Source organism: Anopheles bellator, chromosome 1 (genome assembly GCF_943735745.2).
Source record: "Anopheles bellator chromosome 1, idAnoBellAS_SP24_06.2, whole genome shotgun sequence".
Lineage (NCBI taxonomy): Eukaryota > Metazoa > Arthropoda > Insecta > Diptera > Culicidae > Anopheles > Anopheles bellator.
In genome coordinates, this window is record NC_071285.1 from 51618757 (window position 1) to 51634329 (window position 15573).

A 15573-nucleotide genomic window follows, 5' to 3' on the forward strand; every position below is an offset into this window, starting at 1 on the left:
GGGTGGCCTGATGTCTTGTTCTGGTTTAGTTTTGGGTCTGTTGTTAGTTTGAATGTTTGCCATCGTTCGATGCGTGGTGTCTGCTTACGCATCGTATTTCTTGCTTTGGGTTTTTTCTGATTCGGGTTGTTTTGCCCAAGCGTGGTGTTTTGTTGCACGCTTGGGTTCTGTGCTTGGGTTGGTTTTGTTTTAATTTATTGCCTTGCCGTTCGGGTTTGGAAAGTTGTAAACTGACCCTTTTCGGTTCCATGCTGTTTGGACTGTTGCATCGCGCCTATGGCTTATGCAATGGTTAAACTGTCTGGTATGCAACTTTATTGCTTCCAGATGTTTGCATGTCGGTATTGGATAAGTATTGGGTTGTCGTGAGTTATGTTTTGCAGATGTTGGGTTCTGTTTGGCAGATCTGGTAGATCCGCCACATTGTTATCGATTCCGCGACGAATCAGTAGCGTTAGTGGTGTCCGTAAGCTTTGGTGCAGCGTGTTTGCGCGTGCATTGTCTTCATTTTTTCCGAACGTTCCCTTTTATCCTAGGCTCAGTTCGTACCACCATTTTTGAGGGGGGACATTCGTTAAAAAACCATGTTTTACTCACGTTAAAAACACTGAACATAACAAATTAATGCAACTGATGAAACATGATCACCCGCGTCTTGGGCGCGGGAAATTTAAAGCAAAAAGAAAAGAAGAAGCAGCGAACCGGAAGAGATGTCTTTTTACTTCATTCTTTACGTAAAAGTGGGAGAAACGGCCGAACCGAAAGATGAACATAAGAAAACAAAGAAATGAAGCCCACGTAACACGTAACTAACATGTAGGCGATTGTGAAACGGTACAAGAAAGGCGGCGCGGCCTGGTGTTTAGTAGTAAAAGAGAAATCGATTCCACCAGGGGGCACGTGGCACGGGAAGATCTCAATCCCGGCCCCCCGGCGGAAGCAGACACTAGCGGCGCATCACTAGCAAACACGCTCTCGTAGAATAGGATGTAAAACAAAATGAAAACAAAATATGGCGAGTGGCGAACGGCGAGCGAGGTAGAAACACAGCCGCCCCGAACGGGTGTGGAACTAGAACACAGGATTAAGTAGTTGAAATGGAAACTGGAAATTGAAAGCAACCGCGTAGTAGTTTTATTAGAATTAAGATGGCAGATGATGGCCGGAGAGGCCCGAACTTCTAGACGTATTTATAGGTCACATAGGTGACAACTTGACTCAGAGCGGCTTGAGGACGACGAGGAGAAAAGGATAAAAAAAACAGGCGGGGAGCGCGCAAACTGTGCAAAATGTTACGACTTATGAACGAGATGGCGGCGGCGGCGGTGAGTCTCACCGACGAATCACGAATTGAGCGAATGGGGCTCGTGAAGGCGATCGCTAGCGGGCGCGCGCGCTGGGACGAAAATGGAAGGATCCGCAGCAGCAGCGCGCAGCAGCAGGATTTAGGATTAACCAAATGAATGAAATTTTTGCTAGTTTGTAAGCAAAACTATTTAGGGTAAACAATTGTTTAGAGTTACAAACGCCAGCAGCGGCGGCAGCAAACACACGGGCAGAAAGACAAGACGACCCTCCCACACTCACCCAGAACACATATACGACCGGCGACGGGATCGGGCGTGAATCCTTGCCGATGGGCGCGCGCAACCCACACGGTGCTGCTCCCCCCCTGTACTGGTAGACGATGTCGAGTTAATCCTAACCTCACACTTTTAGGATTTTAAACAAACAACATTTCGTTGGAATCGGGGTCACCCGTTTTTATGTTTGGCAGATTGTGGTTTTGAAGGTGTACATTTACCGAACCTAACGAACCGACACTCGATGCGGTGCTTGGTAGGGAAAGCAAACGAGCCTCAACAATCTTGAATCTTCCTGTTAAAAGAACGACACAATCGAAGATATTAAAGGAGAGGGCCGGGAGGAATTCAAAGGACACGGTTCATACACGATCAACGAATGGATCAACACACGACTAGTAGTGTCACCCTTTTTTCGGATCCGGTAAAGCGCATCGTGTTCACACTAAAATTGAAACAACACTTTTACACCCCTTTCAATGTCATTTTATTGAGATTTTCTGCGAAGTCTACGAAGCTAGGACGAATTGCGAGAGCGAGAGAGAGCACCTAGCAACAACCACCTAATCGCCCGATCATGTCGTGCACATATTTGCGTTTCTTGCGTTATGTTGCGCGCCGCGCACGGACTTTCGTATAGCGCTGTGCTTCTTGCGCACGTGAATGGATGAAAAGTTAAAGAGACAAAAAAAAACAGCACACACAAACTCACGTCAAAAGATACGATACGCACTACCATTAGGAACGAAATTAAACGCGAACGGGGCTTCCACCTTCGGTTCTGTTTTACTGAGAGCACAAGAAGGAGGATGCAAATGCGCAGTGCAGGTGCAGTGCGGTGCAGTTGAATGTTTGCGGAATTTGCCTGTGTCAAAAACATGAAAGCGCAACATGAAACAACGGGGGCCGGGCGCTATCCGAGGACCCCCGGAACACGCGCAGCTTGTGCTCCCTGCGCAGAGAGCGTCCTTTCTTTACTCTGATTACCGCGCTATCCGTGCTTTGACGAGGGGGGCAGATGCAGGTGTTCAAATGCCAATGCGAGATGCGCCATGATGAGGACGAAGCGATGCTTAGAAGATGCTGGCCCGAAGATATATGTATGTTGTGTGTGCGCGCGTCGCGCGCGCTCAAATGCCACAGGACGACGGTGGAGAGCATTGAAATAAAAAACACACTTATTTTTGGTCTTATTTTCGATCGCTTAGTGTTTAAGGATGTTAAATGAAAGTAGCAAGTACACATGATGCAACAAAGCAACAAAACGATCACCGATTCCCCCCGCTGGCCGAGTCCCTCGGTGGCCGCCAGAATGAGGATGGTGAGGAAAAAAAACATTAGTAGTAAGTGAAAAATGTGTCCCACAGGTGACCCGAAACACGTAGTAGCGAACGGCGAGCGAGACAGACGACAGTGTGTATTAGAATGAATCGTGTTGGTACGGCGTGGTGTGCGAATCAAATTAGGCAACGGCGGAGCGCAGAAACTATTGAAACTGAACTTTACAAGAACCGCAAGGAGTAGCAGAAAATTTAAAGGACGACTCCCCCATTGGCGAGAGGCAAATTGTAGCAAAAAGAAAGCAACCAAACACGAATAGAAGCAAGGTCGGGAAGAAGAAGTATTGCGCTCACAAATCTGCGCGGGTTTGCGCGCTACGACGTGTGGCAGAAAGCCCCCGCGAGTGCGTGCGTCGTTTAGAAATCGACACTTAATGAATGAGAGGAAAAAAACACAAAAAACATAATTGATCATTGACAGAAAAAAGAACAAAAAAAAATGGTAGAATGATGCAAAATGCAAAACAAAACAAAAAAACACGTTGTAGCTCTAAGATGATGTTGAAACAGCAGAAACGTAGGCGCAGAATGGTGTGAACCGACGAACGGTAGTAGTAGGCGCGAGCAAGCAAAAGGGTAAAAACTTTAGTCGCTAAGAGAAACGAGAAACCGAGAACGCCGATGAACAGCGGAGAATCAGAGAAAATAAACACAGACCCACACACTCAGACACAGACATCTAGCTTTTAAGTGGAAAAATAAAGAAAATCGGAGGAAACCTGCGCGCGGAGCATACGCGATGTGGAATGGAATGGAAAAGAACAATTTGCGGCATTGCGCGGAATAAAAGACGAAAAGTATAAATGCTGAAGAATATGGTTGTTGTTGTATTGTTTCATTGCACAGTTGATGACACTCCTGCCCCTTTTCGCCTTCTTCGATTCGCCATTGTGTTGAACGCCGGGGGAAGCACGTTCGATTGTGATTCAAAAAATCAGTCCGTGCCAGAAACGATTTCGCGCGCCAAAAACGCAACTTTCGACATCCGAGCGCATCCGAGCACAACCGAGCACAGTAACGCAATATTGCACCAGGAGAACAGGAGCGATGAGGAGCTGGCCTCAACGAGCAGGACGGAAGCACGAGCCACTCTGTAGCTGTCTCTTTCGGGTGCCGAACGGCTACAGTCGAACCTTCGTCAAAACGAACTACAGTGGAAACTAGTTATAACAGAAGCCGATTTTGTGTTGAAAAGTTAATAATTAAGGCGCGTATTTTTATTGCCAACGTAGATGTTGGCCAGAACTGTAATTGTGCAAAATAAATAATTTATTTCAGTTATTTTTAAACCATTTTCGAGACGAAATTAATTGCCACTTTGGTTTCACGCGACCGAGGTTCGACTGTACTCGTTCAGCAAAGAGACAAGGGCAACTAGACTAGTGATTGCTGTTGCTCTCTCGCTCGCTCGCTCGCGCTTTAGCGCTACCTACTCGTTGCATCATGCTACCCTGTTGGAACCAGCTGTCCGCCGTAAACGTGGCCTGCTCAGATTTATTGCGGCAATCAAACTTACTACGATGCTCGGGTCGCCATCTGGGCCGGGAGCTTTGTCATCGGGACGTATTTCCCATAATGCACAATAATGCGTAACTACGTTAAACGGTCGCTTTTTTATTTTAATGGATAATGGATCCACTATTGATTGAGAACATCCCCACAACACAAATTACCGGTCGACTTCTCCACGCAGCGTTGGACGGCCCCCAATGGAAGAAGCATAATATCGCTTAAATACTTTAGCAAAAGGGGGCCTCGGATGATCTCGGGGAATGATGTCGTTCTTTCACTTAAAACTAAAAACTGCCGGTACAATGATCGTAAGCAACAGATGCCCAAGGAACTTTCACACCAAATAATGCTCACCACAGCCGATTGACCATTGTCAGTGAGTGTCGCAGATTATCCCGCAGGATTCGCTTGGCCAATGAAAAGAAGCTCGCTTCAGTTTGGTGAGGCCTAAGTTCCAAATCGTTGCTCGCAGCGGGCAAATTTCAGCAAACAATTCATAAAATGCCTCACGCTGACGTCCCGCAAACGCAATGCGAGGGACAAAAATTCCGTCAACCGGATTTGCCATGGTAGCAGGCCGTACGGTGAGCAGATGTCCCCGAAATACAGCGCAAGATCGGGATCCGGAATGTGATTATGAGCGGCTTGTAAGCGGCCGTTAAGAAACTCGATGTCAACGTCAGAGATTTGCAGATTCCGGTTGCGTAGCGACTCTCCGACCAGTCGACCGAGCTGTACCAGTCCTTGTTTGCCGTCGACCGGCGAGTAGAACGAGACCGTCGTCGGCGTTGGTCGCCCAGGGCGGGATTCCGATTTTGTTGGCGCCTCTGATGTCCAACAAATATCGTCCGCATCATCCAGGTGAGCTGCGTTCACGTAGCGCACCATTTGCTCGTGATTTCGCTTAATGACACCTATAATTAAAGATGGGTGATTAAACCAGGCAACAAATACTGAGGATGCTATCAGACTCACCATTGTGATCGTAGAAGCTAATATAGCGGATGCCGGCAGCGTGCGACCAGAAGATTAGCTGCGTAAGTAGCCGATAATCCGGTTCTTCTAAACCCAAAAGCACCACCAGATGCACGGGGACTTTCGTGACCTGTGTCATGTTTTGCCTGACGAAAGTCTGCGACTGTCGAACGAAGTGATGATACTTTTCCACGGTGAACTGCGATCGAATACGTAGGCAGTGGAAAACTGTCTGTCGGCACCAGCGACTCAGCCAGGCCAACCATTCGGAGCATGTGAATAAAATGTGCAGAAGGCTCCAGATGGCCGTGATTAGCGGATTCATAGCCGTGGTCATCGTCTTGTGACTGTGCATCATTGTGACGGAGTTTTTGGGAACTGAAGCTATTTATTTTCGTATCCTATTCGCAAAGCACTTCATTACTGTCGATAACTTTAAAAAACTGAACAAATCACATGGTTTGATGTTTATTTTTCTTGGAAACGTCAAATTAGTACAAACTGACAGCAACTGGTCGGTGTTCTAAAGCAGTCTGCCTGCGCCTCTCGCATTAGGTTCTCTGTTCAAGCCTGAGCTGCTATTTAAAAACCCGACTTCTGCGGCGAAAAGAGACGGAATAAAACTTCGCCCGGAGGAGAAAAAGAAGCGACGCCACCAACAACAATAAACACAGCCAACCTATTCAGCCATTTGCGGGTCGCGTCATCCGGCTGGAATGCTTTAAGTTGCGAGTGCAATTAGCATCTCGAGTCAAAAGTGGAATTAATAAGCGTAAAGTCGTACTAAGTTAGTTGGACGGATAGTTCTGTGGTTCCTTGGAGGTCTCAAGATAGGGAAGTGTAAAGTTTGAAAACTCCTAAATCAAGGCTGACGCGATGGGTTGCTTCGAGAGCAAGTCGGATCAACCCGCCCAGCCGGCAACAGTGCGAGGCCATACTGATATCTTCTGGTTGATCCTGTACGTCGTATTCTGGATAGCGTTGGTAAGTGTTTCACATAAGGGTGCCCCATACTTCGGTTTTGTAAATTCTCCAAACATCGATATCATCGCGTGAGGGTAATTACACGCCAAGGGCTCCACCCTTTCTTTGTCATCGCGGTCGGAAGGGGAGATCCCTTTAACCGACTCCCTGACCTAATCCAACGCAAGCGTCATTGTTGACGAGGGGAGAATCCGGAAACCGTTTTGTATGTGGGCCTTTGCTGGTAGCGAAGCATACTTCGAACGTTTGAAGGTCATGGCCAGCGATGCATGCAAGCGCAGTACACCTTCTAACCGTACCGTTTCCCCGTAGATTGTGATTGCCATCTTTTCCTTCATCTACGGAAATCCGCTTCGCATCATCAACGGGTACGATTCGTTCGGCAACACGTGCGGTGTCCACAGCAATGATAAGTACTCCAACATTCCGCTGTCCGGCATGAATACGGCCGACAAGCCATATCTGTTCTTCCTCGACGTGAAAGAACTACGTCACACACTGACGATTTGCGTGAAAGAGTGTCCCAAGCGGGAGTTAACGAACGCAGCGGAACTGTACCGGTACAATCAGGAGACCTTCACCAAGCTCTGTCGTTACGATTTCAACATGTCCTTCCTCCTGACCCCGGAAGCGAGTGGACCGAAGTATTTTGACTACACCGGACCCTGTCCACCGTTACCCGTCTACCAGTCGGCCCCGGTACTGCACCGTTGCATCCCGACCGGTGCCAACGCGCCGCTGCAGCAGGTCAAGAAGATGTACGCCCTAATCAACTCCTGGGAAGCGACCCAACAGGTCTTTAGCGATCTCTACAAAGCCTGGCCAACGATCGTGCTGGTCTGTGCGCTCAGTCTCGTCTTTTCGATCATCATTATTGCGATGCTGCACTGGCTCGCAACGATCGTATCGTGGATCATTTGCATCTTTGTGGTCGTCGCCAGTGTCGGCATCACGGCGGTGCTCTGGTGGTCCTACTACCGCACGAAGCACACACTCGACACAGACATGCAGCTGTCGTATCTGGAAGAACTAGTGCGCAACGAAACCACGATTTACGTGGTGGCGATCGCCGCCACCTGCATCATGATCATTCTCCTCGTGCTGGTGTACTATCTGCGCGAGAAGCTAACCGGGCTGGCGGCACTGTTCGAGGAAGCTGGCAAGTGTATGCTGCAGCTACCGGGCCTGGCCGGACCCCCGCTGCTAGCGTTCCTTGCGCTGGTCGTCTTCCTAGCATTTTGGGTCTCCGTAGTCATCTGTCTGGCTACGGCCAACTATCCCGGATTGAAGCCCCTACTAAGCCCGATAACGCAACTCGAAGAAAATTCCTCGCTCACGAACGACACCAAGCTGAAGCCGGAATTGGCCGGCAAAAACGACACAAACTTCAAGTGTGAGTACAGTGCCGCATCTCGGAATGGAGGCAAATACTAATTACTGCACTTCGTTGATAGCCTTCAAGTTGGTCGAGTATCACGAGGCGAACGTCCTGCGGCACATGCTGTGGATCTACATCATCGGACTGATCTGGACCAGTGAGTTCATCTTTGCCTGTCAGCAACTCGCCATAGCCGGTGCCGTCGCCTTCTGGTACTTCCGCAAGCCGACCGACACACCGGTGCTGCACGCGATCGCCAAGCTGGTCAAGTATCACCTTGGATCCGTCGCTAAAGGTTCCCTGATCATTACCATCTTCAAAATTCCGCGCCTCATTCTGACCTATCTCTACGCAAAGTAAGCACCCGCAGACCATGGCCCCGAATATGGTGCGATTAATTGCTCTTTCGCCACCAGGTTGAAACGCCACCAGCAGGATGGTTCGGAGTGTGCCAGCTGCTGTCTGCGGTGTTGCATCTGCAGCTTTTGGTTGCTGGAAAAGTTCATCCGCTACCTCAACCACAACGCGTACACCGTGATCGCGATCGAGGGTGTTAACTTTTGCCCGGCGGCAAAGATCGTAAGCTAACGGAGGGTGCTTTTCCGCTTTTTCAGCAACACTCACATCGCTTTTGTGCCCTTTTTATCTGCCAGGCCTGGAATGCACTGGTGACGAACGCACTGCAAGTGGCCACCATTAACGGAATCGGCGATTTGGTACTGTTTCTCGGCAAACTCGCCGTGGCGGCCCTCTGTGGGCTGATCAGTATTCTGCTGCTGCGTGACAATGCCGATCTACACTTCTACATGGCGCCGGTGATCATCATCACCGTGTTTGCGTTCTTCGTTGCCCACATCATCCTGTCGCTGTACGAGGTGAGTCATCGTGGGGTTGGTCGGTGCTGCCAAATGACTATGCTAATGCGCGTGCCGTTTCCTCCGTAGATGGTAGTCGACACGCTGTTCCTGTGCGTATGCGAAGATCGCACTATCAACGGGAATAGTGGCCGCTGGAAGGAGAGCAATCTGGCCCGTCTGCTCGGGGAAACACCAGAAATGGATGCGGTCGAGGCGCCCATGCAAGAGGTAGCGCTGACGCCCATCACGAAGCAACCGTTCTCTGCGGCCCAGTTCTTGCAGGCAGAGATGGATAACAGTAAGGCTTAGGAGGCCGATCGAATGACACGCTCGTCCGGATATTGGCACTGAAATTGACGCTCCTTTTACCCTCAAATATGCCATCTATACCCGCCTGTGGTTTACATGTTGCTACAAGTTTACTAGACCTCTAGAGTATATATTCATCGTTACGTATATACTAATAGTCCATCGATTCTCGAACGCTCGAACAGTTTTTCATTATTACATACATCACAACCACATCCTGATTGCATTGCGAACATTAGCGAAGTGTTTGTCCTAGGGCCAAAGTTCATTTAAATTATTAAACTAAAACACATTTACTTAATTCGAAACGGTATTACTTTGGGTCCCACGCGGCCGGTTGATAGACCAACGAATCGGAACTCAGAAAGTATAGCATTTAAGAAGTTGCGAAAAAGATAAAGCTCAAACTGCATGCGACGCGCATTGACGAAACGAAGCACAACTGCCGGTGCTCTTCCAACAACAATCACGACGGACACGCACCGTTAACCTCTGCCAGATTTATATTTACAACAAGGTTTTTAGCTCGCCCCAACGAGGGTGTTGGTAACTATTTACACAAACTGCTTACTGTTCCGAGGAGCGAAAACTACTTTTCGGGCCTCAAGGAGTGGGCCAGATGAAGGCAACCATTTAAGAAACACTAACTGTTTATGTCAGGAACTCTTATACGCTAAATGAAATAAAGAACGCACAATGCCAGTATCAAGTCGAGTTCATGCTAAGGTCAGTTCCGAATACGTCATAAATATAGTCCATTGTATTTGTCGTGTACAGTTCATCAGGTTACAGTAATTCGAATACAGCTGCTATCGTTCATCGCACGGCCACGCGACGCCCGATGCAAGATTAACTTTACGGTGATTGGTTTGGGGTTGTAAACGTAAGGGACCCACTCATCCTGCCATCCTGTGTCCCGTGAGAGTAACATTAAATCGGTGAGCTGAGCCGCGAACGCGTCGCGCGGTTGTAGTGTTGACCTGTTGGGGGTTCAATTTTTCTTCGACCCACCGAACCCGGCAAAACCCATAATGGCGGCCATCTCCGAGCTGCCCGCGTCCAGCTCGTCCTCATCGTCCCCGCCACCGTCGTGCTTCCGTTTGCGATCTTTTCTCTTCTCCCGCTTGTACTCACGGTACCGATCTTCCTCCTCCTTCGCCTCGCGGACCCGCGACTCCAGCTCGTAGTCTTTCTTTTTCTCTTCGGTCTTCTTCTTGTTAATCTTGAATCGCTCCTTCACCTGATCGAGTGAACTGCGCTCCACCTTCATGGACATGCCCAGGTTCCGCTGGTGCTTTTTGCCGTTAATATGGTCGAGAAAGTTGATCGAGTCCTTCACTACACAGTCGCAAACGTTGCAGTAATAGCCACCGGACTGCGACGACGGTGTGCTCTTGTTGATGACCATACTCTTGCCCAGCTTGCTGTCCAGATCGACTTTGTATTCGCGCTGTTTGAGCAGCTCCTTCGTGATCGGTTCTGTGAACGCGGAACGTTAGCGTTATTCCAAACGGTGGCACAAACAGCACGCCTAGTACGTACCTTCATCGTCCTGTCCCTTGCCATCCTTCGAGAGGATTCGTTCCTGGGCCAAACGCTCGTACTCCTTTCGGTCCCACTTCCGACGGTGGTCGTCCGGTCGCATGGACATTTTGTTTAGTTTCGATTGCAAACACTTTAACACTTTCCAACCAAAAATGGCCTTTTCCGGGTTGTTCCGTTGCCGATTTAAGAAGCCGAACTGTTGATTTGGGATTGGCGCGGTCAGTTCTGTATCAATACTGTGGTCACTTTTGCTGTCGCGAAATTATGACCAAAGCTGGTTTTGACAGCTCGTTTGTTTATCACCCTAAGGGATGCATCTACTGGGGAGATTCCGAATTTAGTACAACTTTTGGTACAGTGTTTAGTACAATTGCGATGCGGCAGACTTCTGAGCCGATTACGGTTACGGTTTTTAAATTCGTTTTGAAACTTTAACAAAATTGTAATTAAAAATTGATTTTTTTAATGTTTTAGGATATTTTGTTTTGATCTTATTCTTTGCTACTCGATTTGTGTGGAAAATCTCAATGTTCTGTGCATTCCTTACGGACAATGTAATGTTCCGGGATAAAGGTATAAATAATAAATAAATATCTATTGGGTTTACCATTTTCCCAAGCCGACAAAGACCTCTTCATAGGAGAAGCATGAATCACATGAGCACACTAATCGAGTGCATGTTGCTGTTCCGCGAAACTAGTTCTCTTCAATGGGACGTGTGAACAAAAACGGAACTTTATCGAAATACGAAGGCAAAACCCGTGCCAGAGCCAGATGACTCAGTTCAATGCCTGCAACCCGTTCGAGCATTTTGACCCATGGCACACGATGCGCTACTCACTGCTGATAGATGGAACTGCACTTCAGGTTGCAGGTGGCAAGCGGGGGTTCGCAGTAGTTCCCAAAGTGGTCCAATTTCACGTGTCGGTGAGAATGGCCAGAATTGCCTAGAAGTGTCTTCTTATGAGTCATACTAAATTTTGGTAACCACGGACCACGGACATCACGATGAGTCATTGGTGGCACCCAATTCATCCTGCCTTTTATGCATATTTTACTGATTATTTATTGCCCACCAGACACGGTTGCATGGTTTGGAGCTTCTGCGATGCGATCAAACTGCACACCATTGAGAGAGATCGTCCCTAATGCGCCGACGACCCAAAACCGGGACCAGGCCTAAACGGGAACGCATCGAACGCATCGAAGTGGAACACTTTGTCAAGTGGGCTCCGCACCGGCTCCGGAAACGCGGGAACAGTCATTTACAGCGGGTCCCTACTTTTTCCCATTTTCCTGCATGCGCCGAGGACCCAATGTGTTACGGCCATGCATTGGGCTACATCAAGATAAAGGAAGCCAAAAAAAAGCTACCCAACTGTTACACGGCCATCATTTGAATATATCTGAAACGGATCGATTAATTACTCCGATGTTTCACACTCCCCTGACCTCCACACACGGGAGGGGCTTCCGTCGGAGGAAGGTTCTGAGGGTTAAAAGTTCATTAGTGACCAGCGTTGGGGAGCTGTCGGCGATTAAATTGTCACCTAAAACAAACGAAAGGCAAGGTGAAAAATTCTCACAACACAATTTCGAGGGAAGGCTTTTGAAAACAATCAACTCACGCCGGGGTCTATCCGGGGTCGGCATAATGCGTTTACGTTCGCCCCCCCGCCGGCCAAGGCCAATGCACTGCTGCGGCGCAGCGAAAATTTTGCGCTGAGCCAAGCTTCTTGCCACTTTCTTGCGACTCGCGACCGCCTCCCGAAACCGGAAGTGCCGCGCGTATTTCGACGGCGCTACGCAGCGAAGCGTCCACAAGGCGCACCGGTGGCGAGAAGCGGTTTATAAACATAAGGAGTGATTCCTGTTTTTGGGACTGTTGGCGAGCACACAATAAGAAGTCACAACCGCAGGCAAGAAAATGTGTGTTCGATTCATGCCTTCGGAAAGCCTCATTGTCCGCGGACCCTGAAATGAATTATGACCCCATCAACATTCGCGACCACATCGAGACAGCAGACATGTGGGCGACGGGAATGGTGTCGATAGCCGCGCGAAGATGGGACTTCGTGCGGGAATGATGGGCATAAAGGCGTGCCTCTTTCACCGCTTTGTCCGTGTGACTTCCGAGGGGCACTTTGCTATGCTTAAATCGGGATGCATCAAATGGAATGTTAAAATCCCCAAGAAAGGGACTCAAACCAGTCGCCCGGTAGGGACCAGATCCGTACGGCCCATTCTTTATGTTTAATATCGGATTGTTTGTGTGCCATTCTAGGGTCACTCCATGCGATTCCTGGCCACCTACCGGAACACCCATCGGTGAATGTGTGTGGCAATAAGAAATTAATTTACCGGTTGCAGCCCTCGCGCCCACCACAAGAATCACAATAAACAGCCATCCCTTCGCACACCATTACGCGCGCAGGAGCGCTCCGAGCGTCCGGATGATAAACGGTTCCAGTCATCCATTCCATCCGGCCGCAGGGTACGAGGGAACGAAACCCCTAGCCTCGCTGATGAAGGGAGCATTCCAAAATAAACGGTACAGTCCCGGAGTTGGCCACGATAAGCAACTCAGACCGAGAAAGAGAGAGAGGGTCAAACATGGAAAGCAGGTAGCCAACGGGGCCGGGTTCTTTCTATTGTGTGCCCGGGGGGCGTGCTTTGGGGGGGTTTGCCCCCGGCAACCACGCACACACAGCGGACAAAGGGAAAGTTTTGTTGTTCAAAACATGGTGCCCAATTCTTGGGCCGACTTTTTCGCGTTCACGCGCCACTACACCTTCGCAATGGACACACACGCCCAGAACGGCCATTACGGGCGGACCATAACTCTTGGCGAGGTCCGAAAGCGACTACCGGTTTTCGATGTACAATTTCAGCTCTGGAGATGAGTTGTGTGTTCCAGGTTGCGTTCCAGCGATCCCAGACTCTCTATATTCCGCAGTGCCTGGTGACAATTTAATGTTTTCCGCGAGTACAACACCTTCCACGTGTTGAATGCTCTCTTCAAGCCTGAGTCCAGAGTGTGAAAAATAAAAATAGCCAATGCGTTCGATGCCTTCTGGGATGGGCAGAAATGACACCTCGAATGCTGTCAGAGCGCTCCTAATACAATGCACGCTGCTACAGCAGTAAACATGGCAGCAGGCGGTGCCACCTTTTAGGTTAGGGTTTCTAACGCTTCCATACGAAAGGCACCCCCCTCTGTCACTCGGTGTTATCATTGTGCGACGACGCGGCGGTGCGGCGTTTTATTGTCCACCCTCCCGGTAAGCGAATGGTGAAAATTCTGGGCACGTCGTTCCGTTACTCGCGGGGCAATCCGATTTACACATATTCTAACCGAGCCCTTATTCCGTAACAGCGAAAACCGTATTTGGATACAGTGCGTGAATAGCATTCGTTGCGGATCGCTGATCATTTGGCCAACTGGCCCAACACCGGGACCCGGCGGGCGATCGCTCTCTTTCCGTTCCGATCTTTCGGTTGGCTGATTCTCCCGCGCCGACTGCACGGATGGTTGGGTGAGAAAGTAAATAATAAGTAACCGGCAGCGTACTATATGTACTTGATCGTGTTATTGGATAGCACGATCCTCCATTCAATTGCCTGGTCTGGTGTGTAGAAAATGTGCGAAAAAAAACAGACCGAATTCGTTTCCAAAAGATTTCCTAATATGCTCGGTGCCTGCGCCCCCTGTCTAACCCAACACTGTTGGGCCTGCTTAGCATTTTTCGATTCCCAAGAGTTTCAGGTTCCCAAGAGCCCAGGATGTATCCTTGAGAGCCCCGGCGTAATCATCGTCGCTGTCCCTTGGCTCTCATTATCGGGCATTGGGTATGTAGTGACCAGAGTGCGGTTCGCTTGAACGAAGGTACTACTTTCTTGCTTCCCGAGACGAGGACGTGATTCTGAAGGCGGTAAAACTTAAACGAGAACCTCGAACCCCCTAAGGGCCGCGGGACCTCAACCACTTTCCTTGCGTTTCCTAATTAGCCTTTATTGGCCTAAAATTAAACAGGAATACCGAAGGATCGGAAAAGAACCTCTGGGATGCGCTGGCCACAGTAAAGACAGGCAGACACGCTACCTTGCCGGTCATACATTAGCAGGAATTGAAGTACAGGTAAGAATAGTTTTAGGTAAATTTTGATTTTTAGACTTTTTATGATACGTTTGCTATTTTTTGATATTTTCCAGGGTTTGCTGGATATGCTCAATCAACCTCATCCGCTTGTGGTTCTTATTGTGAGTTTAAATACACAAACATGGATTGACCAAAAGAACACTGTTAAATCACTGTTCATGTGACTAAAACATTGATCTTTCGATTCACATAACTACAGAAAACGATAGAAATTTACATTCTTTGTTAGCCAAGCAGGAAACAAACCAGCAGTGCCAGGGGCACACACTCGTCGGTGAAACAACGAAGAACAAATTAATAAAATTGAGCCGGGAAGAAGCCAAGAAAGAACTGAACCTAGCGAGGACAAGGGAACACACCTTGCGTACCTTTACGCTACCTGAAGCACGCAAGAATTGGAAGCGCAAGACACGCATCTGGTGAGAAATCCCTAATCTCGTTTCCTTCAGCGAAGGACGCACGGTCCAATGGGGAAAAGATCGGATCCGACGATCGTACGAAGCGGTACAAAGAAAGGACGAGACGTGTGTTGGAAGATGCCTACACCAATACACAGCTCACGCGAAGGGTCTGCGTAGGGCCTGAGAAAACGGTAGAAATTGAAAACGTTTTAAACAACACTAGCCATGCACAACCTGTCGCCGGCTGGACGGTACTCGGAAGTGCAGTTGGTTGCCGAAAAAAGTTGACCAATCTCGATCCTCGAAACAAGACCATATGGTAGCATCTGCGAAGAGGAGTTTTGCTCCCGGCGGCATAGGAAGCCGGCAAAGAAGACCGCAAAGAAAATACCACGCAACCCAAGCGACGCCACAAGTGCGCCCCGGAGCCCTTCGGAGACGAACGAAAGGAAAACAAACCTGGCCGACTCGGCTGAGCCACGCGAACACTTTACGGCGACACCGCCGCCCCAGGAACCGGGCCGGAACTC

General features: G+C 49.1%; 3 protein-coding genes across 4 annotated transcripts; 1 reads left to right on the top strand and 2 right to left on the bottom strand.

Annotated features, from left to right (window-relative positions):
- Positions 1-4532: 4532 nt before the first annotated feature.
- Positions 4533-5831, bottom strand: LOC131205970 (dehydrodolichyl diphosphate synthase complex subunit Nus1). Its single transcript, XM_058198301.1, has 2 exons — positions 5411-5831; positions 4533-5349 (listed from the first exon to the last, which is right to left on the bottom strand). The coding sequence occupies exons 1-2, from the start codon at positions 5766-5768 to the stop codon at positions 4883-4885; spliced, it is 825 nt and encodes a 274-aa protein (XP_058054284.1). The 5' UTR covers positions 5769-5831; the 3' UTR covers positions 4533-4882.
- Positions 5832-6159: 328 nt separating this feature from the next.
- Positions 6160-9628, top strand: LOC131205956 (choline transporter-like 1). Of its 2 annotated transcripts, none has more exons than XM_058198279.1 (6): positions 6160-6394; positions 6707-7787; positions 7849-8128; positions 8189-8351; positions 8426-8647; positions 8717-9628. In XM_058198279.1, exons 1-6 carry the CDS (start codon positions 6287-6289, stop codon positions 8936-8938), a joined length of 2076 nt encoding a protein of 691 aa, XP_058054262.1. In that variant the 5' UTR covers positions 6160-6286; the 3' UTR covers positions 8939-9628. The 2 variants fall into 2 exon arrangements, with proteins under 2 accessions (XP_058054262.1, XP_058054263.1); XM_058198280.1 differs by having other exon boundaries at positions 6707-7759; positions 7857-8128.
- On the bottom strand, positions 9611-10735 carry LOC131205971 (zinc finger matrin-type protein 2). The gene is made up of 2 exons (XM_058198302.1): positions 10481-10735; positions 9611-10417 (listed from the first exon to the last, which is right to left on the bottom strand). Exons 1-2 carry the CDS (start codon positions 10587-10589, stop codon positions 9930-9932), a joined length of 597 nt encoding a protein of 198 aa, XP_058054285.1. The 5' UTR covers positions 10590-10735; the 3' UTR covers positions 9611-9929.
- Between the last annotated feature and the right edge of the window lie 4838 nt (positions 10736-15573).